Source organism: Mercenaria mercenaria, chromosome 10, assembly GCF_021730395.1.
Source record: "Mercenaria mercenaria strain notata chromosome 10, MADL_Memer_1, whole genome shotgun sequence".
Taxonomy (NCBI): domain Eukaryota; kingdom Metazoa; phylum Mollusca; class Bivalvia; order Venerida; family Veneridae; genus Mercenaria; species Mercenaria mercenaria.
This window is the reverse complement of record NC_069370.1, coordinates 22,358,298-22,382,138: the sequence shown is the minus strand read 5'-3', so window position 1 is coordinate 22,382,138 and position 23,841 is coordinate 22,358,298. Positions and strand designations below refer to the sequence as shown.

Sequence of the window (23,841 nt, the reverse complement as noted above, 5' to 3'; positions counted from 1 at the left end):
AGTGTCTTCTGTCTCCTACACTATCAACCACAGTCTGTCCGTCATACATGCATTCAGTGTTAAAATTTTGAAAAGTTGTACAAGTCATACTATATGTTTTATATAGTATAGATCGTAACCCAGCTACAAACGGTTGATTTTTCTTTCATTTATTCATTTTTCAGTAGAAAACATGCAGAGGTTGTGTCATTAATTGTTACAGATCCCTTAATTTTACATTTTAATATGACACTAAAACAAATTGTACATTAAACATCGGGTGATACAGCATGTATTTTGTCGGCTGATGACCTATATTTTAAGAAATGTAAGTCAATATTTTCCCTGCATGCGTGAAACTTTATATATCTATAAAGGGCATTGAAAATACATCAAGTATATCATTTTGCTTACATATAGCTCAATTTTATGGCGAATGATAGACGTGAAAATCAAGTAATTTATTAATGGACCATAAAAGGCTTTTTCGTATTCGATAGCCCATAAAAGTAATGAATGTTACTAATTTTGGGACGGCAGATTCTATATCTAGATGTTTTACAACTTTGCCGAATCTACCTAAAATGTAAAATGCATCAGCTGAAGTGTAATGTCAACATGTGTTAAGTGGCAAATTTTATATCCTGCAGTCTATCGCCGGAGGCAAGATTATTTGTGATACAAGGTGCAAAATGGCAGTTACGGACAAACCAAAAGCTTACAGTACAAACTTTCACACAGTACAAAAGTCCTTCAACAATGAATGAGGCAATTAAGAAGCAAGTAACATATTTCTATATATAGTTTGCTTTTCTTACAGGTTTGACCTAGCATCGACACAGTTTAGGAAATGAAGTGGTGCTTTACCAGAAAATCTCACGGGTCCCGTTACTAAACCGCGGAACTAGTGCCTGGGTAGAACCCTGCACAGACAGTCTGAAAGTCAGCTGAATAACTTTGTTAAATGAACGAGTTCTTCACCCACCGTGCTGGGTTCGAACCCAGAGCGATGGAGATAGAGTGATTCGAAATTCAGTACCTGCACTAGATCGGTCAAACTACACAACATTGTCGCGTGCAAATGACTTGAAAAGATATACATGTATCTATATATACTACCACAAATAACGAAAGTTCCACTTTACTGAACAAACATACTAGTAAATGTTTTATTAGCCTCACTTGACTTTCTCGTCCTGACATGACATTAATAAAAATTATATTTTCGGAAGTTTATTCAGTCCTATTTATACAACTACTCGATTTTTGAAACGAAATACAAGGAAATACAAAGATTACTTGGTTTTTAACCCACACCGACAAAGTTCACCCTATGTGCATTTTTGGCATTATTTCAAGAACAGGCAGTCACATGGATAAAAGTTAAAACCACAAACCTGGAAATCTTTCCCAAATGACAGAGGTGAGGGGCAAGTGATTCGATAGCAGCGACCTAACCATTCTGCCACAGAGGCCTTTTATGTATGGTGGCATATTTCGGTCATTTCGTTATGTCGCATTGGCGCGTAGTCAGCTTCCCAGCGCGTGACTGAATGAAACTATCCAAATGCCACAACGCACCATTTTTCGGACTCAAGTAGAGGGCGGTTGGACCGTAATTAAACTTATACACTGACTGACTAGCAACAACGAAACATTGAAATTATGAGTGTGCAATAATTTCCTTCTATAGCCTCATGTCCTCTTAGGGAAGGAGAAGTTACAGAACCGGAAGTAGGTCAGCAAGTCGCTGAAACTGTCGCCAGCACGTGCGGGAGAAGACATTCTGGATTCCGTTATGCCAAAAAGCAGAGGGCCTAAAAGTATTATCGCAATGAGAGAAAAATTTATCTGTATTACATTGTAGCCTGGGGCGTATTATATGAATATTGTACAATCTCCTTGTGTTAAATAATCGTGGTTTAGCATGTTAATGAGACATACATTAACGTTGATTAATTTTAAAGTCGTCTGCACATCCAATATGCAAATTCTAGTTTAATGAGGACAAATTTAATGTATCTAGAAGATTTCATTACATATATGCAGCGACTTTATTTTACAGATGCTGAGTATAACAATTGCAGATTGTTTTGTACGCAGAAAAAATAACCCCGTGACATGCACTCTGGTGTTTCATGAATGAAACAATATGTCTAAATTACACTTCATGACAAGGTGACATAGATAATGTACAATGCCCTTGACAACCATGAAAGTCACCGCATCAAGCGGAGGACAACGAGTGTCAGACAAGTAAATATATATCTATATAAATTATTTATGGAAGCTGTCTAGCTGTTATAAGCTGTCTCAAGCCCCAGGCAATAATAAATAATTTTCATAGGTCGTATCTTTTGTTAGGCCGATTTCTGTTTTTCTTTCTCTCTTTAGATTCTTAGGGCCGGAATATGTTCTTTAGCTATGTCAGTTGATGTTCTCACTCAAAGGTATGTTCTGAAGATCCCTACGCATAAAGTATTCCAAGTAAGTTACCGTTGAACCAAAATCTGATATTTGTAGACATCTTACAGACATTTGTGATTTTGTGCGCATGTTGGGTTTTTACTTTAATTTCTGACAATATCATCTTTTTAAAAGACTTGTCCAAAATGTCGGTGAATATTTTAAATCATGCAACTTAAAACATTGAGAAATAACAAAACAAAACGTGAAAAAGCCTAGATTTTGGCAGTGGGCCAAGGGATTTCTGTCTTCACCGGCACAGTTGGGGGCTAATGACTATCACAGTATGGTTCCAATAAACAAGGGTCATTGTTTATTGGAGAGTCAGTCTACCTTTCAAGTGTATCAATTAGTGAGAAGGGGAAACAAAGTAATTTATTTTAAATTAATGAATAATTAATGAATAATTAATAACATTTAAAGCTATACTAGGTTGTTTTTTTTTTTGGAATTTCTATGTAAAGAAAAATATTGTTGATCAAACACAGTAATGAAATAATGAGAAACTTATTTTCACAATAATAAAATAATGAGAAACTTTCTTAAAGAAATATGCAAGTTTTTATTTTTTTCAAATTCTGTCAGGAGAATTGTGATATTTCAGAAAAATGTGACTTTCACTCATCTAAAGCTGGCAGAATATTGTAGATAACATTTGTCTAAAATTGAAAACAGTATGTGCATTTCAAAGTTACAAAGCAAAGCATGAAAAAAGTCACTTTTGGCAACAAACTGAAAATGAAAATTGAGTACAGAACACAATAATTTTATATTAATTTTTTGTCAGCACAAAGAACTCATGAAGTTTTCACTATACTTGTGTGTTTTATTATCATTTTCAATATCATTACTGTATCTTTTATCATACTATATGTAATATTATGATTATTTTTATTATTATTATTATAACATTAAAGTAATAGTTATTATAATCTATATAATATCAAAATAATAATAGTTATTATCATTCCACATTCACTGAAGAAATATTATTTTCTTTCAACTCCGCTGCACACATCTTCATGGTCTAGTTGGGGTCCCTGCTGTGCTAATTGCCCTCTAATCAGTTACTGTTACATAATCGCTAATAAGCAGCAGATAAGATGGGAGCTGTATATTGGATTGAGAGGGGGGGGGGGGGGGGGGGGGGGGGACACTTATATAGTAGTGAATCTAGGCCTTTAAACACAGCTAAATTATTCTTATTTTACATCGTTTTTATGCCTGACTGGTGCAGTACAAATTTTTCTACATAGTTTACTTGCTTCACGATTTCATTTGAATTGCATTTCTCTTTTTCTAACATCGTATGTTCTGAAAATCTTAAAAAGGTGGCATAGATCTGGAATCGTGTCCCTTTCAATGATTTAGTGAACTAACAATAAGATGACAAATACAGTTCTTTCAAATACTAGGTATTGCCAGCTGGAAAATCTCAAATACTTGGTATTGCCAGCTGGAAAATCGAACCCGCTACTCGTTTCAGTCAGTTATTGCCTGCCAACATGAACATTGTCGCACGAAAAGTTATATATACACATAGTATCCGCGCTATATGGCATTAGTTCAAAGATTGACAACAGTAGAAATCATTAATGCATGCATGTACTCGATAAAACAAAAGTTATTTCGCAATCATGCAATGAGTGCATGGTATAGATAAAATGTACATTCACATTTTGAAATACATACTGTGTATATAAATCGGATACATAATGTTACTAAAATATATTAACTGTATTACAGTGTTTGTATAGAATAACGTGTGATAAAGACAATCGGTTTGTATCAAAATTTTTTAATAATTTTTTTTAATAAATTTCCTGATTTTAGACATATCATGCGTTGATCTAGAAGGGTTGAACCCGCTGCACGCTCTCTCATGATATACATTTTGATTTTGTATATGGAAGTCAGCTATTCGCGTCAATGTAACTGGTGCTTACAAAGTAACACATTTATTAGGCTACGTAAAAAATTTACTAATCAATAAAAAACAAGAATATGACCAATACAAGGACGTAAATATCGATTTAAATACGTCCTGGTAGACAAATGTTGTTTGTTTATTGTTTTCTAATCATTAAATTCAGTCATTTATCAGTGTACTTAGATCTTAGATGTATTTTTCATACAGCACATTTTAAAACATTAATTGAATTCAAAACGTATTGCAAATGATTTTGAAGAAATATTCAGTTAAAATATTTATAATTTTCACACTTCCGTGCAAAATGTAAGATGCCGTAATACCATTCTAATCCGCACAATATGCGCATGATCTGCTCACCGCAGCCCCCCTTTTTTGTATACGCCCGTGCACCTTAATGGCATTATTAATTAGCCTTAAACATTTTGAAAGTAATGCATACGTCACGTCCGTACTTTATAAGAGAGGTGCATTTCGAAATTTCCTTCTTTTAGCTGAAGCCGCGTCCGAGTGCATTGCGAAATCGGACCGGTAACTGGGGGAGGGACTAAACGGCTGCGAAGGTCACGTGGTATATGAGAGAGAGCGGAACTAATATTTTGGTAATTGTTTTTATCTTTGTTAGATTTTCTATCATACGGAAGACATAAATTTGTAAATTTGAAGGAGTTAAGGTGAAATAAAAGAGCAGTTTGCAATATTAAGCGGTGAATTTCCATAAATTTATTGTCAGGTGCTTGTGACGTCAGGAGATTGACAGCTAGCTAGAAGACAACTTTTACGTCACGACCTTTTTCTTGATCGCTGGAGTGTAACATGGCGTCCAGCAAGGTGAAAACGTCCCAACAGGTAAGAAAATACAATTTTTTATTGTAAATAAGTTTTCCTGATAATTTCTATTGTGATATTTATTTGTAATGCATTGTTTTATAACTTTGAGATGGGTTTTCTTTCGGTTAATACTGAGCATTTTCCAACCGATGACTTTCGCGTGATAAAAATGGCCGCCGACCGAAATTAATGAGTTGGGTTTTTTAATATTATATGTTGAATTGCTACTTGTACTTGTATCCTAATGTTTGTATTTTTCTTGATGAAACATCTATGACACATTGCTATAGATTTCATGCGTGCATAGGCATGTAACTCCGTTTAGTTGAGCAAAAACACCGGTTTTATTAGCCTACTGAATATTCATGGTTGCATTGACATTGAAAGGTCGAATATCTCTTGGAAAATTACTTGCGCTGTATCTATCAAAGTATATGATAGCATTTTACAATATACTTTATTTCAGCGTATTTGTTTGATGTTAATTTTGAATTTTAACAAAATATTATGTTTCATCTTTGTTTAATTGAAAAAAACAGTGGCCTGTGAGGGAATTTTAGCTTTCATGGTCATTATAGGGGTTTCTGTTTTTTATGAATTTTAACACTGCAAGACAATAAAATAATTTCAAAAATGCAGCATTGTCAACATAATATTTTCTTGGTGTTACTGAGATGCATGGAATGATCATTTGGAATTGCATTTAGCTGTAGACCAATTTTATTTTCAAAAGTGTTTCTTTCATAGATATATTCTCAAGGTTTTTTGTTGTTATTACCTGCATTACATACATTGTTGCAAGAAAGGTTAAACATTTTTCTGCAGCTGACAGCAGAATTGCATCAAATTACATCACAAAGCCATTTGTGACAGACACTCTTGACACCTGGGGCTATTTATGTTTGAGATAAGGATCAATGACCTTACAGGGTGAAATTTATTGTACCTATCAAATGGGGTACACGCTGGGGTAAATTGGGGTAGTTGAATTGTAAAGTTCAGGATACTGGACAAATATGTCATTATAATTAAATGGTACCTGAAAAGGATTTATGTGAAAGATTATGATTAATCAAATCCTAGAAACAATCTGTATAAAATCTTTTTATTTTATCAGATTGTCTTTGGGGAATAAATGGGACAAATTTTAAACACACAACCAGATTATTTCACATTTGTTATATAATTTTTATCAGCCAGGGTTTCAGAAATTATATAATTTCACATTCTGATGTGAATGCAATATAGTCTATATATGTATTTAAACTCAGAAAACAATATTAAGCTTAAAACAAATGTAAACAAATGATGATTTAGTATGGAGTTAGCTATATATTGTGGAGGTATTTCATTCTCATTGATCTCAAGTCTGTTTTTACAATGGGTACCGCAAGTCTGATTATTGTGCTCATAAAATGAGAGAAAAGTCAGCATCATTAAAGAATCTAAATTTTAGGCTTTGTACTAAAATCTCTTATTGCAGTGTTTTATTCTGGCCAATTTGGGGCCGAAATTTGGCCCCAATCCCAATGGCAAATAGTATGTTTTTTCCAGATGCACAGCTAAAATTCCCAATGTTATATTTTTTTAACCTTTTTCAACTTTTTCAAACAACACTGTAGTGTGCCTGTGAAACCTTAAACATTTTAAACACAAGACCATTTGCTAACTTGATGCATTTATAATGATAAATTTTATGACCATTTTTTTTCTTTAATGTGACATTTTAATAAAAAAAATATGACAACAATTCCTAATTTAGGCATTTTATGACACATTTTTCCCAATTCTAAATGCCCTTCCCAAATCACTGTATTGGCATATTCACATCCTGCTAAACTTTAAAGTATATTTAAGTGCAGGTTTCCCAGTATTTAAAAGGGAAGCTTGATTATCTCTAATTTTGTATTTATTTGTATTGTGTATATTTTTAGGGACCTCGACAAGATAGTTACCGTTATGCAGTCACACCGGGAGATGAGGGGGGTAAAAAGAAAGGCAAAAAGGGGAAGAAGGCCGACATGGATGAGCTCAAACAGGAGCTCACCATGGACGAGCATAAAATCCCTATTACAGAACTTTACAGTAGATTGAACACAGACCCCAACATGGTAGGTTTTGGTCAGCAATAGCCATTATTTCCAGATTTAAGAATGTTTGCAGCTCTAAAATTTGTGGCATAGCAAAATGCACCCTTGGATTAAAAAGCAAAAGAAACCTGCGTAGATTTCCATATTACTTGAAAGTCGTAACTTAATGAGCCAGTTCCTTACACTGTCTGTATAAAGTGAACTAGCTTAGAAACTTTAAAGAAAAAATTGTTTAAAAATTTTCAAAATTAATGGTTCAATAAAATTGATTGTTCCAAATTATTCAGGGCTTGACACCAGAACACGCCAGAATGGTACTAGAAAGGGACGGACCAAATGAATTGACTCCACCAAAGACAACTCCAGAATGGCTGAAGTTCTGTAAGCAGCTATTTGGAGGTTTCTCTCTACTTCTTTGGATTGGAGCCATCTTGTGTTACATTGCCTACTCTATTCAGGCATCACAGATGGAGGATGTTCCAGGAGATAACGTGAGTAATCACTCAGTATTGAAGTCCAGTTGTAGATTGTAGATAAAACAAGTAACTAAGATGGTGGACCATATAAGTAAATACTTAATCATAGATAAAAATGTGAAAGCTTTTTCAAGAATAAACTAGGACTGCATGAGACGTGACATCACAGTACATCATACTGTATGTAGTCAGATTGTTTCAACATATTTTTTTTGGCAATTTTATCATAAGATTTAAACTTTGCATCATTTTGGTTGCATAGGACGATTCCAATGTTGTGGTATAAATTTATAATAGATTTTATGTTTTATTTTCAGTATGATTTTTATTGCAATACATATTTGTGTTTTTCAGTTGTATCTAGGTATTGTGTTGACTGGTGTGGTGGTTGTGACTGGTTGTTTCTCATATTATCAAGAAGCCAAAAGTTCTAGGATTATGGACTCCTTCAAAGACATGGTACCTCAGGTAGGAAGATTTGAACATGTGCCCCACTAGTATTTTAATATGATACTCATTAAATTAACATAACCATACTGATAATTAATTTATTACGGTGTAATATTTTTCAATTTTTGAGTTTTAAGAAATGACGGCATAAAGTGAACACTTGCAGTAGTTTCACTCTTGTAAAAGTTTGCCATATTAAATGTATGTTATACATTTCAGTATGGAATCGTTATAAGAAATGGTGTAAAGAAAGACATAAAAGCAGCTGAAATGGTTGTAGGTGATATTGTGGATGTAAAGTTTGGAGACAGAGTACCAGCTGATGTCAGAGTTATCTCTAGCCACAGCTTCAAGGTAGGGTTAGGGCTTTCAAAGAAGGGTAGTAATGTTCACTGTTGCAAGAGATGTGTTATGCTATTCAGCAAAGTATTCACTGGATAGAATCCTGATGACTTGAAGAGTAATTGTTAACAGAGAAGTAGTTTTACCATGAAGAAGAGTGACTTAGTCAGGGAAAACCAGACCACCAGACAAATTTATCATGTGGTTCTGTGCGTAGCATTAGAGTCAAATTTGAATCAATTAAGGTGGCATTGGTAGAGTTGTCCGCCATTTAAAAAAAAAGAAGTTAAATATACTTGTCATTAAGGTTGCTTAATTGAACTCGATTATTTCGTCAAAAATTGTTGCAGAACTTTTTGCATACTGAAAACATATAGAATGAATTATCTTCAGGTTGACAACTCGTCACTTACCGGAGAATCTGAACCATGCTCCAGAACAGCAGAATTCACACATGAAAACCCACTGGAAACTAAGAACTTGGCTTTCTTCTCAACAAATGCTGTAGAAGGTCAGTGTTTTCATTTAATTCTCATTTTAATTTACCTGTATTTCATTTTCTATAGCAGATTTTACAGCTAACTCTGTGAAGTATGTCATAAGCAGTGTAATGAGGATTTTCATGTTTAAGGTATAGGTTTGAATAATAGTTTTTTCCATCAAGAAAGATTTTGCTTATCCCTTAAGTTATTCAAATTTCAATTTACAGGTACCTGCCGTGGTATTGTTATCAAGACGGGAGATAGAACTGTGATGGGAAGAATTGCCAACCTCGCATCTGGTTTGGAAGTCGGTGATACCCCAATTGCAAAGGAAATTGCCCATTTCATCCATATCATTACTGGTGTAGCTGTGTTCCTTGGAGTGACTTTCTTCATCATTGCTTTCATCCTGGGTTACTTCTGGCTTGATGCTGTCATCTTCTTGATTGGTATCATCGTAGCTAACGTACCTGAAGGTCTTCTTGCCACTGTCACTGTAAGTTTACATTATTTAAGGAAACTTTTGTCAAGAGGTCACTTTAAAATTGCAAGATCAGTAGACTGGATTCCCTCCTAATATTTTCTTAATTTGATAAAATTGTCTGTCCGCCCTGCAATTTGTCAGTCAATTGTCGCAATTTTTTAATGAAAATGCTGAAACTTTTTCATTTGGCTGTTAAATTCTTGTTTACATGTGGTTATGATAAATTTTTAACCAGACTTTACATTGTAAAAAAGGGTTAATCAAAGTGTAACAAAGGGCAAATGGTGCAAAAAATGTTCATACTGTTTATAGGTGTGTTTGACCCTAACTGCCAAGCGTATGGCCAAGAAGAACTGTCTTGTAAAGAACTTGGAAGCTGTAGAAACCCTTGGTTCAACCTCTACCATCTGCTCTGACAAGACTGGTACCCTCACCCAGAACAGAATGACAGTTGCCCACATGTGGTTTGATGGCAGAATTGTCGAAGCCGATACCAGTGATGACCAGTCCAGTAAGTCATTTTACTTAGATGATTCCCGGGCTTCATATAATAATTGGAGAATTTATAATGTCTTAAATTTATACCTTTTCTGCATGGTAAAAAGGTACTATATATCTAATGATTGGTTAGAGTAACAATTTGTAAATTCTTTTTATCATTCACTTTGGATGATATATCATTTATGTAAATGTTGTATTTTACTAAACAATGTAGTAAATCAATTCTACTTTCTTTACTGTATCGTCAGTGCATTGCAAAATGTGGATAAGATTATTGACGTAAAGGTGCACTTACATATGCAGTATGGTGACAAATTTGAGATAATTGAAGTAAAACTTATTCAAATTTCTTTCACTGTTACGATAAAATAATAAAGAAAACCACAATTAATCGACTGTTGATCTGTTTGTAACATACATAAAGTGATGGGTAAGGAACAATTGTTTTGATGTAAAAATGTCAGATGTATTGATATCTTTTTATGGAATCACCTTTTAAGAAAATGGCACTGGTTTATTTGCATTAGCATATAGTAATATTGTCATTTAAATTCAAAGCTGTAGCTGCAGTTCGATGGAAAATATTTTTTTACTTGGCTGTACTAAAACTAAACTTTACCAATATATTTTCAGCACTTAATAGTTAAAAGATGTGACTTTTTTGCTTTTTTGTCGAAAAAAAGGAGAGGGTCTGAGCCAAATAAAGCAGCTGTTTTTAGCAATTATGCTGCAATTTTTGATGACAACACTAGTTATTAATTACGACTCCCACCACACAGTGGTGTGGAAAACATATTGGTTTACTCCTGCGTGTCTGTCTGTTTGTCACAAAGCTTGTCCGCACTTTAAGTCGAACATTTCTTAATCCGATCTTCACCAAACTTGAACAAAATGTGTTTGCAAATAAGTGCTCGGCCAAGTTCGCTAACTAGCCAAGTCGGCCCAGGCACTTCGGAAATTATGGCCCTTGAATTACCAAAAAACGCTCTGATATCTTGTGCATTTTTGACACCAAAAGGACCGCTTTACTACTTTCAAAAGTAGTGTATGGGTCCTTTTGGTGCCAAAAATGCGCATACGTTCTAGTAGTATAGGATTCCTTTTGGGGTCCTTTATGTGCATGTGCTTTAAGTAAACAGTATATAAAGACTGACATACTATTTAGATGATTAGGCAGTTGTGGGAGACATTCGCTTTTCTCAAAAGCAGCTCTAGTTTAACCAGCTAAGCACTGAATTTTGGGGATTTTTTTAAAACTATGTATCTAGACATTGAAATTACTTTGCTAAGTTTATACTTTGTAATTTTTGCTCTCTGAACTGTTAAGAACAACCAGGTAATGATAGTGAGATAACAGAAACCAAAATTTCACGATTGTTGTGGAAAAAAGGATCCGTAGCACAATCATATAACCCTCATTTCTAACACTTCATCATTGAACACTCCAAAATCTTGCTTTGTTCCTGTTTTTTCGTGGATTCTAAAATTCCAAATTTAGAATGGGAATCCAGATATAACATCTTGTAATAAAGAATTTTGCTTATAAATACTGTCCCATAGATTGTAATTGATGAATTAATGGAGCATATAGTTAAAAAGAAGATAGCAAGGTCTTTCGCTTTTTCATTGATTTGTTGCCCACAAATCTTATACAAAGAACGAACATAATTATAAGTTTGAAAAAAAGAAACACTTTAAAAGGCAAGTTAGTATTAAGGATATGTGCAGCGTGAAAGAATTCTGATTATTAAAACAAATGAGGTGTGTATGTGTTTGAATTGATCTCAATATTTAGTCTGTGCTACCATGTTTTTTTTTTTCAATAGAGAGATAGTAGGATGATTTGGATTTCGTAGTTTATGTGCTGAAAGAAATGAAATTGTTAATGTTGGTTCTGGCTCGAATGATATAATGTAATGTTGGAAATCTTCATACATATTTATACAAGGTTAAACTTTGTGGTTTGCTTTACATTAAAATATACAGTAATTTGCATGATTCATTGAATTATTCTTCCTTGAAGAGACTTATTCAGTAAATTTTATCACTTAACACTTGAATGCACTGTTCATTTATGGCGTGTACTTCCGCGAATTAAGCACTTGATATGATAAATTAATTAATACTTGCACCAACCTCTCACAAGCCACTTTTTATTTCCTCACTTACACATTTGATTTGGAGTTTTTAAGTTTCAAGAGAAGAAAACATTTGAGATGTCTGTTCGCAAACTACAAAAAAGAAAACAATGACTGTTTTATGTAAAATGTTGTTAGTTAAATTACTTGTCTAAACTTGGACTAGTTATGCAATGTATGATGATCTGTCATTTTAAATTCATATATATGGTGTACAGATTAATGTTAGATAGTCCAGACATTAATACAAGTGGGAATTCATGGTTTAAGGCATTAGATTTATTGAGTAAGATTAAAGTTTCATATGTCTGGAATAACTGTGTTTAAGCCACCCAGATTATTTTCAGGCTTTGAAGTTAACCCCACATTCATTTTAGAAGTTAAGAGAATGTAACTCTGTCAGAATGAATTAAAGTCCTAAATATTATATTTTTTTCAAAATATTTTAGACTCTACATACAGCAGATCTGACCCCTCATGGTTAGCCCTGTCCAGATGTGGTATGTTGTGTAACAGAGCTGAGTTCAAGAGTGGACAAGAAGAAGTACCAGTACTTAAGAGGTACAAAATTAGTTTTGTAACATTTTTTTTTGTATTAATGCTGATTTTAATGTTGTATCATGTTAGTCTTTTAACATAAAATTGAACGGTTTCCAATCCATAGTGTGGCCGGTATAACCATGTTAGACTGGATTTCTGTTAGATCTATGCATTTTGTTATTTAATCTTACTGAAATCCTGCTTCTTTTCATTCATGCTGTGATAAGTTTGCCCCTTTTAGTCTCTAAGATCTAACAAATTTATGCAAGATTATTTATTTAGGCTTAATTTTAGCATTTGTAACACTTGACAGAGAATGCAATGGTGATGCCTCAGAATCAGCTTTATTGAAATGTGTTGAGCTGTCTATTGGAAATGTTACACAGTTCAGAGCCAGAAACAAGAAGATCTGTGAGATCCCATTCAACTCCTCAAACAAATATCAGGTAAATATCTTCAGTTAATTGTATGTTGGTGATGTAGGGGGCTAGTCAGTAGAAAGTGTTGTATATATGCTTGAAGGAGCACAAAAAGTTACAGGACTGGTATTGAGTAGTGATGGTAGCAAACTTTTTAAGTTTTATGTAAATCTTTTGCTCAAAATTACTACAAGAATTTATGTTGATTAATTTTGAAAACACTTTCTAGTGTTGCCAAGAATCATACCTTTCCTTTTATTATCAATTTTCATTTACTATATGTATGTAACAAGATTTGCTGCAAATTTGTCTTTGTTTGAAAAATTAAGTTCAGTTGGGGGCAAAAGTATCGCTAAATATTGACATTATTTTCAGGTATCTGTCCATGAGACTGAAGATCCAAATGACCCACGCTGCATCTTGGTAATGAAGGGAGCCCCAGAACGTATCCTTGACAGATGCTCAAGTTACCTGAAGGACGGAAACGAGTACCCCATTGACGACCAGTTCAGAGCCGCATTCAATGTTGCATACATGGAACTCGGAGGTCTTGGAGAGAGAGTATTGGGTAATATATTTCTTCTTGAATGACACTTTGTTGCTAAAAATATACTTGAGAATAAAATACAAGGGAACAGTAAGTTTAACATCTGGACTTGGATTACAGAAGTCATTGCAGCCTCAGTGAATGGATGGCTCAAAAAGGAGTGATATAAACAGAAAAGTTATTTAATAAAAGTATATGAAAGCCACAGAATGGAAAATAAAGAAAGTTCAATTATTACTTGTTGCTAAATTTTGCTTTAATCATCATTTGTTTTAATGAACCTCATTGTTGTAGTTCAAACAGTTAAAACAGCTTGGCTTTGTGTAAAACATGCCTCTTATCTGTTCACAATAGGATTCTGTGACTACGTATTGCCCATTGACCAGTATCCACCAGGCTACCAGTACGACAGTGATGACCCGAATTTCCCCCTGACAGGTCTCAGATTTATTGGTCTTATGTCCATGATTGATCCCCCACGTGCTGCTGTACCTGATGCTGTAGGAAAATGCAGAAGTGCTGGTATTAAGGTATAAAAAGATAATTATGAAATTGTTTTATTTATGATTAATGCTACTCTTTGCACTTTTGATGGCATATTAGAAAGAACCAAGTACTAGAAGTGAAATATCAGTATAATTTGGTAAGCATAGAAAGTTTAATGTAAATAAGTACATTAACTGATTAATTGTACAAGATTTGAATAAGAGATGGTTTTGAAGCATGTTAGGTGATTTCATGATAGATTAACAAAAGCCTTGTACAAGACATCGCCTCAGTTTTGTTCATACACTTAACAAACTGTAATATTTACATGTACGCATTTATGCACATCACAGGACTAAATATCGCTTGCTTAAAGCAATGTGTTTTAATTTCTGTGATATATTTCAGGTTATTATGGTTACTGGTGATCATCCAATTACTGCCAAGGCCATCGCTAAGGGTGTCGGTATCATCTCTGAAGGAAGCAAGACAGTTGAGGATATCGCTGCTGAAAGAGGAATCCCGCCAGAGGAAGTTGACCCATCGTAAGTAACACTTGAGTGGTTAATTATTGCATTTAAGCACACATTACTTATATGGAAAATAGGTCCGTTTACTGCTCAGTGAACTATCATCCGAGTGACTGAAATACTTAGATTTGGTATTTTTTCCAGATACAAAGTTTGGTTTTGTAAATGGGATGTTTTGATAGGTTGTCAGATCTTTTTAGGGCAAAAAAAATAAAAATGAAATATTGGTTGAACTAATACACTGAAGAAAAGTAGTCTGAAAATTACCTTAAAAGAAAAAATCAAGTTATTGCAATACCTCTTTCTGATAACACAGAGTGTTCTTACTTTCAGTGAAGCTAAGGCTTGCGTAGTCCACGGAAGTGACCTGAGAGACATGACCCCATTCCAGATTGACGAGATTCTGAACAACCACGCCGAAATTGTGTTTGCCCGTACCTCACCCCAGCAGAAACTCATCATCGTAGAGGGTTGCCAGAGACAAGGAGCTATTGTGGCTGTAACTGGTGATGGTGTCAATGACTCTCCTGCTCTGAAGAAAGCTGATATTGGTAAGATTGTACTTGAATTCATTTAATGTTAGTAGACATATGAAGATGAACCTGTTCTTTGTACATATGCATTTTTAGCTCACCTGTCACAAAGTGACAAGGTGAGCTTTTGTGATCGCGCAGTGTCCGTCGTCCGTCCGTCCGTGCGTCCGTAAACTTTTTGCTTGTGACCACTCTAGAGGTCACATTTTTCATGGGATCTTTATGAAAATTGGTCAGAATGTTCATCTTGATGATATCTAGGTCAAGTTCGAAACTGGGTCACGTGCGGTCAAAAACTAGGTCAGTAGGTCTAAAAATAGAAAAACCTTGTGACCACTCTAGAGGTCACATTTTTCATGTGATCTTCATGAAAGTTGGTCAGAATGTTCATCTTGATGATATCTAGATCAAGTTCGAAACTGGGTCACGTGAAGTCAAAAACTAGGTCAGTAGGTCTAAAAATAGAAAAACCTTGTGACCACTCTAGAGGTCACATTTTTCATGGGATCTTCATGAAAGTTGGTCAGAATGTTCATCTTGATGATATCTAGGTCAAGTTCGAAACTGGGTCACGTGCCTTCAAAAACTAGGTCAGTAGGTCTAAAAATAGAAAAACCTTGTGACCACTCTAGAGGTCACATTTTTCATGGGATCTTCATGAAAGTTGGTCAGAATGTTCATCTTGATGATATCTAGGTCAAGTTCGAAACTGGGTCACGTGGAGTCAAAAACTAGGTCAGTAGGTCTAAAAATAGAAAAACCTTGTGACCACTCTAGAGGTCACATTTTTCATGTGATCTTCATGAAAGTTGGTCAGAATGTTCATCTTGATGATATCTAGGTCAAGTTCGAAACTGGGTCACGTGCCTTCAGAAACTAGGTCAGTAGGTCTAAAAATACAAAAACCTTGTGACCACTCTAGAGGTCACATTTTTCATGGGATCTTCATGAAAGTTGGTCAGAATGTTCATCTTGATGATATCTAGGTCAAGTTCGAAACTGGGTCACGTGCGGTCAAAAACTAGGTCAGTAGGTCTAAAAATAGAAAAACCTTGTGACCACTCTAGAGGTCACATTTTTCATGGGATCTTCATGAAAGTTGGTCAGAATGTTCATCTTGATGATATCTAGGTCAAGTTCGAAACTGGGTGACGTGCAGTCAAAAACTAGGTCAGTAGGTCTAAAAATAGAAAAACCTTGTGACCACTCTAGAGGTCACATTTTTCATGGGATCTTCATGAAAAATGGTCAGAATGTTCATCTTGATGATATCTAGGTCAAGAGCACTGGGTTACGTGCCTTCAAAAACTAGGTCAGTAGGTCTAAAAATAGAAAAACCTTGTGACCACTCTAGAGGTCACATTTTTCATGGGATCTTCATGAAAGTTGGTCAGAATGTTCATCTTGATGATATCTAGGTCAAGTTCGAAACTGGGTCACGTGCGGTCAAAAACTAGGTCAGTAGGTCTAAAAATAGAAAAACCTTGTGACCACTCTAGAGGTCACATTTTTCATGGGATCTTCATGAAAGTTGGTCAAAACGATGTCATACTCAAAACTGGGTCATGTGGGAAGAGGTGAGCGATCCAGGACCATCATGGTCCTCTTGTTTGTTTTCAATTCTGTTGCGCCAGATTGTTTTCATGGTGGAGGAAATCTTAAAGAAAGGCAATTTGGCTTTTTTTTTGTAATGATTTCTCAGTGGTAAGGAGAGAGTAAATTAGAACGTGTATTTGTAGTTATTTAAATACACAAATAGTGAAAAGGGGAAAAAATGATGAAAAAATGTGTGTTTTACCATTTTTTTCCCAGAAAACATAAAATTTAGAAGTAAACTTGTATATTACAGGTGTTGCTATGGGTATTGCTGGTAGTGATGTGAGTAAACAGGCGGCTGACATGATCTTGCTTGATGACAACTTTGCCTCTATTGTAACTGGTGTTGAGGAAGGCCGTCTCATCTTTGACAACTTGAAGAAGTCCATTGCCTACACCCTGACATCCAACATTCCAGAAATTTCACCATTCTTGTTGTTCATTCTTCTTGACATTCCACTCCCACTTGGAACAATCACTATCTTGTGTATCGATTTGGGAACTGACATGGTACCGGCTATCTCCCTGGCTTACGAATCGGCAGAAAACGACATCATGAAACGTTTACCACGTGACCCACTCCACGACAAACTTGTGAACGAAAGGTATGTATTTGTTGAATACTGGAATAGTGTAGTACTTGGACAACTGTTTGTCAGCTATTTTTGAGCTAGATAAGTTGAAACAAAACTCTATTCTCCAGCTAAAAAGGTACCTTCTTTAACAGCAGATTAGGTCATTTATGCTGAAGAAGTATAAAAATTGAAGCACAAGTTGGTCTGGTACTGTCCAAACAGTATTTAAAGTAAACAACCATCTCATTTTCAGTTCTAAATAAGTATAAAGTTTAAAGCCACTTGAAGCTTTTAAAACTGCTATTATATTATTTAGACAAACTTCAGAAAATTAAGACTGAATATATGTCAAATTCAAATGAGCATTAATCGTCACCTCAACGCAACAAAGTCGTATCTTATTATAAAGTCGTATCTTATTATAAATTTATAATAAGATACAACTTTGTTGCGTTGAGGTGACGAAAATTTTGTGTAAATCAAGTCAGTACAAGAGTGTGTGGAAGTACTCTACAATTTGTTTTACATGTATTTCACTTTGAAACTTGTATTCTCCCATACAGATTGATCAGTATGGCATACGGACAGATCGGTATGATCCAGGCATCAGCTGGTTTCTTTGTGTATTTTGTTATTATGGGAGAAAATGGCTTCTGGGCATCCAGATTGCTTGGTCTCCGTGAACAGTGGGATTCCCGAGGTGTCAATGATGTTCAGGATTCATATGGACAAGAATGGGTATGTTTTAACAGCCATTGTTAATCTTAATTGAAATTTCTTAGAATGGATAAAAAGGAGGTTTTGTTAAAATGAGAAGGGGTGGAAATACATGTACCGTAAATAACAGAGTATCATTTACTTACGAAAGCATATAAAAAATTGGTCTGTGTGCCATTTAGTATTAAAAACTTAATTTAGTGGTGTTTAGAATTTAAACAGTTTCGTATTAAATTGATTTTTTTTTCATAGGTTTCAAACCATGTGTATGTATTTTTCAGACTTATGCCCAGAGAAAGCGTTTGGAGTACACTTGTCACACATCTTTCTTTGTGTCTATTGTGATTGTACAGTGGGCTGATTTGATCATTTGTAAGACAAGGAAGTTGTCCCTCTTCCAGCAAGGAATGAAGTAAGTAGAGAAAGTTAATGACTTTATGAGAAATGTGTTTGTTACAAGAAAAGAAGAAGGGTTTTCTATAGTAATTCAGGTTTTGAATGACTGAATTTATCAAGAGATAAAACCCTAAGCTTTGAACATGTGTTGTTAAGAGTTATAAACTCATATTTCATTTTCATACAAAGTGTTTCCTTTTACTGTTGTTATGCTTATAATAGGCAACAGAAATGTAATTGTGACATGAGAAAAATACAGTTAACATTTTTTCCTCTTGTAACTTTTCAGGAACCATCATCTGACATTTGGTCTGTTCTTTGAGACGGCTCTGGCAGCTTTCCTCACATACTGTCCAGGTCTTGAGAATGGTCTTAGAATGCAGAACCTCAGGTATATATATGTTAGCCTTGTTAAGTAAATACTATAACCCATCCATTTAGGTCGCTATTGGTGATTCCAACAATTGTACTTCGTTCTCGTTATATTGTTACCTGTGAAAGAAGCCCTTGTGTGCAGGCGTTACTATTTGCAATTTAAATCAAAATTGGACTAAGTTTCTGAATGTCGATACCATGAAAACTTAAGACATAAAAAAATTATCTGCAAATAAAAGAAAAGGCAAAGTCTGTGAAGTCTTTGAATTTTGTGAGCAGGAAGTTTTGATGGTTTGCCCGAAATGGTTATTTCATGGGGATATTAATTCTTGGATTTTATCTCGGAAGATGGGATATGTGGGAACTTAATTTGTTTTGTATGTTGGTTGGGATTTATTCTTAAGGGATTGACTGTCACAGGTTTCAAACTGTTTCTCATCATGAATATAAAATTGAATTTTGTTTTACTAGTTTTCCTTCGTTCTTGCTTGTACTATGCATTTCTTGTTCTCAGTTGTCCATTGTTCACATCTGGGTTATTTTGGTATTATGTTTGAAAAGGGGTTTGTTTCCATTTCTAAATGATGCACTTAAATGTGTTGAACCATTTTCTAGACTATGCAAACAAAAAACATTGTGATCGGAGAAAGTTAAAATTTGAATTATGTTTTACAGAGCAACTTGGTGGTTCCCAGCATTGCCATTTAGTTTGGCCATCTTTATCTATGATGAATGTAGAAAATTGATACTCAGAAATAGGCCAGGAGGCTGGGTGGAAAAAGAAACCTATTATTGATGCTTGTCTGTGTATAGGTAAGTTTCCTCCCATTGTGTATGTTGTCTTGCATTTTAGAAAAGTACTATGATGAATACTAAATATGACTCAGAAATCTAGGAAAATGATCCCCTCTGTTCTAGTGTGCACCTGTTCCAGTGCGACCTTGGAACTGTTCTAGCATGAACTTGGAACAGACAGTTGGTGGGAAATGTACAACTAATTAAATGCCAGGATATAAAAAATTCCTTTGGGAATGTGTCTGTGTTGCAGATATTGATACTGATTCTCTCGAAGCATGATGAAAATTGATTTTAATGACTGCTCGTCTGCACTGTTATGCCAGCTAAAGATAGAATGATAACAGTTAGGTAAAACTGTATGCTTTATTACAACATTTTCATGTTTCTTTTTCAGTTTTATCACAATGAAAATAATGAACAAGACAAAGCAGCAACAAAAAGAACTGGATTCAAGGAATAACCTTCGTGTTGTGTTCATAAGATATTCCAGGATTTTGTTGTGAAATAGACACAAAATTGTCCAACACATTATTATTTGTTGTATATAAAAGAGCTTTTTGTAGATTTTTAACTTCAACACAGACAATAAGGATTTATGGGGCATGCAGCTTGTGAACAGTACTGGAGTATAACATTGATATAAGAAATGCAAATTTATATTATGATTTTATAAGGAAATTTTATAAGATTGTTTTTTGTTAACAGATGTCTTAATACGTGTAAATGGAGAAGAGTGCAATTTTTATGTAGTTTGTCGAGATTTTTGCAAATGAACGTTCTTTTTCAAAAGAAATGTTTCTTTAGGATTGATGTATTGACAGAATTTTAGAGTAACTTTGTTTATATCTGTGAGTCCATGTGTCTATATTAATCACCAACCCTGTTGGTCATGTTGCAGTAACATCAGCAACCATTTGTGAGTCCAATAGATTTGCAGTAACACCAGCAAATCGTTAGATGTGCTTATTCCATCCTCTGTACATCTGTCATTGTGTACATTTAACATCGTAGTACACTAGCAAAGTTCACTGTAGTATTTGTCAGTACACAATCTCTGCAAGAGACATTTGGTAGGAAGCTGTCGACAGCTGAGTAAACATATCGAATCTCATACCCTGTATTTGCTGGCTGAATGCTAACTCCAGCATTACACTGCTTGTGGAGATGTTTTGGGTCGGGAATGTACAAGGGGAGCCGTCCTGTTTGAGATTGTTGTAAGGGGAGAGAATCTGGATGTTAATTTTTTGTAAAATTTTTAATTGTCTAAAGAGTAATTGCCCCTCCGGAGTTGAAAGCCAAGAACCATGGAGAAGTGTTCTATACTGTGATAACTGACAGTTTACGACGCAGGATTTCTGACAATAATGAGAAACCAATCCAGTCAGCTTGTTCCATTTAATAGCAATAGGAATGATTCCAAAAAACTTGACTGGTCACCTTTTCTGGTTTTTCTTGCACTCGGAAATCCTGTGAAAGCCTATCATGTCATGTGACTTGGCTCAGAATGGGAACATTACACAAAGCTTGTTTTAATGAATTTGTTATTTCAACCATTGTGAAACTTGTTATTATATTTCCATATTTTTCTCATCGCTCAAATTTTTCTAGCTCTCTTACGTTTATCTCTTAATTTGTACAGTTTAAATGTTACCCTTAGAGTAGATCTGTTGAAAGTCTTAGATTTAGGGATGTGTTTACTACCATTTTAGGTTAGCTAAGAAATGGATATTTTTCTGGGCACTACCTTGTAGTAATCTTGTTCATGCAGAAAACAAAAAAATTTTTACACACAGATTTGGTTTCAAAATAAAATGAACCTTAGTTAAACTATAAAAATGGTAGGTAAGCCCTGGAAACAATTCATCTAGACATAGCCTCTGTATGTAATGTGTTAAATATTCGATATCTCAAGTAAACATTTATAATCAAGTAAATTATCTCTCAGTCCTTGAACTAAATGGTGCATTTTTTTCTGATTTTATTGTTTTATCATTTTTACTATGATTTATACAAGTTTGTATTTTAATATTTTTGTTGGAATGGTCATAATAGCCCTGCTTGCACTTTAGATAGATTTAGAATATATAATCTGGAAACAGATGATGTCTTAAAAAAAGATTTTTTTAATTGTTAAAGTTTATACACAAGAGCAATACAGCACCCCTGCTTCTATTAGAAAAAATGTTATGGACATTTTATTGCAGAACACATTGTTTGGTCATTCTTGTCTTTCCCAGAACATTCCAACACAGGAAAATAGAACCAAGGCACAGATTGAGTGTAAAACTTCACACTTGTGAAACTTTCAGTTGAAAACCAACATCATTGAAAACGTTTGTCACCTATTTCTTGGCTGCTATAGTATACCACAACAGCAATTTTTCACAAACACGTACTACAATCTGGCCATGTTTCTATTTGACTACCTCACTTAAGTAGATTAATCTTCAGCTTGATGAATTCTTGTACATTTTTTACATGACCCTAGTCAAATGTTTAGATACCACCCTCTAGGTAAACTACAAAAACAGATGAACAGTACTAACTTTAACAAGTCAGTTGTAATAAAGTGTTCATATTTTCCAGGGATTGCTGTCCATTTATAGATCAACTAGTCTCTGTTTTTCCTTGGGTTTCTGTCTATTTTAGATCGTGGTCGTTAGTCAGTCTTGTGGTAATGTTTTTGATGTACCAGAATCTGTTGGGCTGTATTTTTGTCACACTTTGTAATTGTGTAGCTATAGTAGTCAGTAAAGTATTTAACAAAAATATGGTAACACATTTCCGAACAATACATGTATAAAACATCATAAATATTTGTCGAAAACAGTGGTAACATGTATATTATTTTGTATTGGTTAATACACATGTATGATTTAAAATAAATTTTTAGAAGTCACTTGAATGTTATTGATTTTGTTTTAGGGTACCTGCTCAAGCTGATGTTTGATGTCCGTTATCTATCCGATGTCATTGTTACACCTTAGTCAAATTGAATTTTGATTTTAGGTTGTCTTGGACCAGAGGCTCAAAAGTTTCCCCTTTATGTATAAAAATGCTATAATATTTAAACATGTTGATTGTGCCTATTTCTTCACATAATGAAATGTAAGGCTTCAAAGGTCTCTGTCAAGTTGATTAATCAAATTAAATTGGACAGTAAGTTTTGAGTTTTCAAAAAATGTCGCATCTAATCAGGGTTACTCCTCTAGCACTTTCTAAACTATCTTTAGAACGGTTATTCAGAATGTGATCACGTAGTACGACCGTGAACAGATAAATTCGTTTATGGATGAGATATGAATAGAAGGCCTTGGCTTGTTTGCAATTGCTGTATTGTTCAGGGAGAGGTTTTGGTCCGGCTTCCATTGTCTTGTGTTAACATTTTTAGCTCACCTGAGCACAAAGTTCATGGTGAGCTATTGTGATCATGCTCTGTCCATCCGTCCTCTCCAAACCACTGAATTGATTATGATGAAACTTAGCCTGAATGTTCCTTGGTTGTTCAAACGGTTCAGCTTGGTTGCACATAGGGGCTGCCAGAGCTAAAAGTCATCATGTGACCTCTCCTAAACCGCTTGTCTGATTTTGTAATATTTTCGCACAAATGGTCGTGATGTAACCTACCAAGATATTTCAAATTATTCCGATTTGTCAAAAAGCATGGCCTCCAGGGGGACTTGTCACTTTTTCACCATGTATAAAATGGAAATTTTAAACTTCTTGTCAGAAACAAAAGAACCGATTTTAAAACAATTTTACACAAATATTTTTTGGGTGACCATTTACAAAGATAGTACAAATTATATTGTTTCGTCAAAAAACAGCCGTTGGTGTCTGCTGTCCATCGTCAACAATTTCTGTAAATAACATCTCGAAAAATATAAATGGATTTTGATGAAACTGCACAAATGATTTCTGGGTGGCCCTCTTTCAGATTTGTTTAAATGGTTCCGCTTCTTTGAACATAAGGGTCATTATGGTTAAAAATAGGTTTTCAGCCATCAAAAGATTAAAAAATTTCTCTGAAGCCATAATGTCTAGTGCCTTAATACATGTATTTGGCTTCTGATACCTGGCCCTGTGTTCACAAAACATTTTCAGTCACAGCAGAGTTTAATAATGAAACTTTATTTGTCCTTTATATCTAAATAGCATGT

General features: G+C 34.6%; 1 protein-coding gene across 1 annotated transcript; it reads left to right on the top strand.

Annotated features, from left to right (window-relative positions):
* The first annotated feature begins 4,843 nt into the window (after nt 1-4,843).
* On the top strand, nt 4,844-22,580 carry LOC123559667 (sodium/potassium-transporting ATPase subunit alpha-like). Its single transcript, XM_053552503.1, has 21 exons — nt 4,844-4,977; nt 5,109-5,224; nt 7,141-7,317; nt 7,584-7,787; nt 8,127-8,240; nt 8,442-8,576; nt 8,958-9,075; nt 9,274-9,542; nt 9,843-10,041; nt 12,619-12,730; nt 13,023-13,155; nt 13,504-13,696; nt 14,030-14,205; nt 14,570-14,706; nt 15,025-15,242; nt 17,074-17,425; nt 17,959-18,133; nt 18,394-18,524; nt 18,798-18,899; nt 19,559-19,696; nt 20,076-22,580. Exons 2-20 carry the CDS (start codon nt 5,192-5,194, stop codon nt 19,677-19,679), a joined length of 3,099 nt encoding a protein of 1,032 aa, XP_053408478.1. The 5' UTR covers nt 4,844-4,977; nt 5,109-5,191; the 3' UTR covers nt 19,680-19,696; nt 20,076-22,580.
* Nucleotides 22,581-23,841: the final 1,261 nt, after the last annotated feature.

Excerpts from the sequence above, each read along its gene's own strand:
- LOC123559667 (XM_053552503.1), top strand. The coding sequence starts at position 5,192 with ATGGCGTCCAGCAAGGTGAAAACGTCCCAACAG. Across the intron at positions 15,243-17,073 it reads TCTGAAGAAAGCTGATATTG|GTGTTGCTATGGGTATTGCT; the intron begins GTAAGATTGTAC and ends TGTATATTACAG. Across the intron at positions 18,525-18,797 it reads CTCTTCCAGCAAGGAATGAA|GAACCATCATCTGACATTTG; the intron begins GTAAGTAGAGAA and ends GTAACTTTTCAG.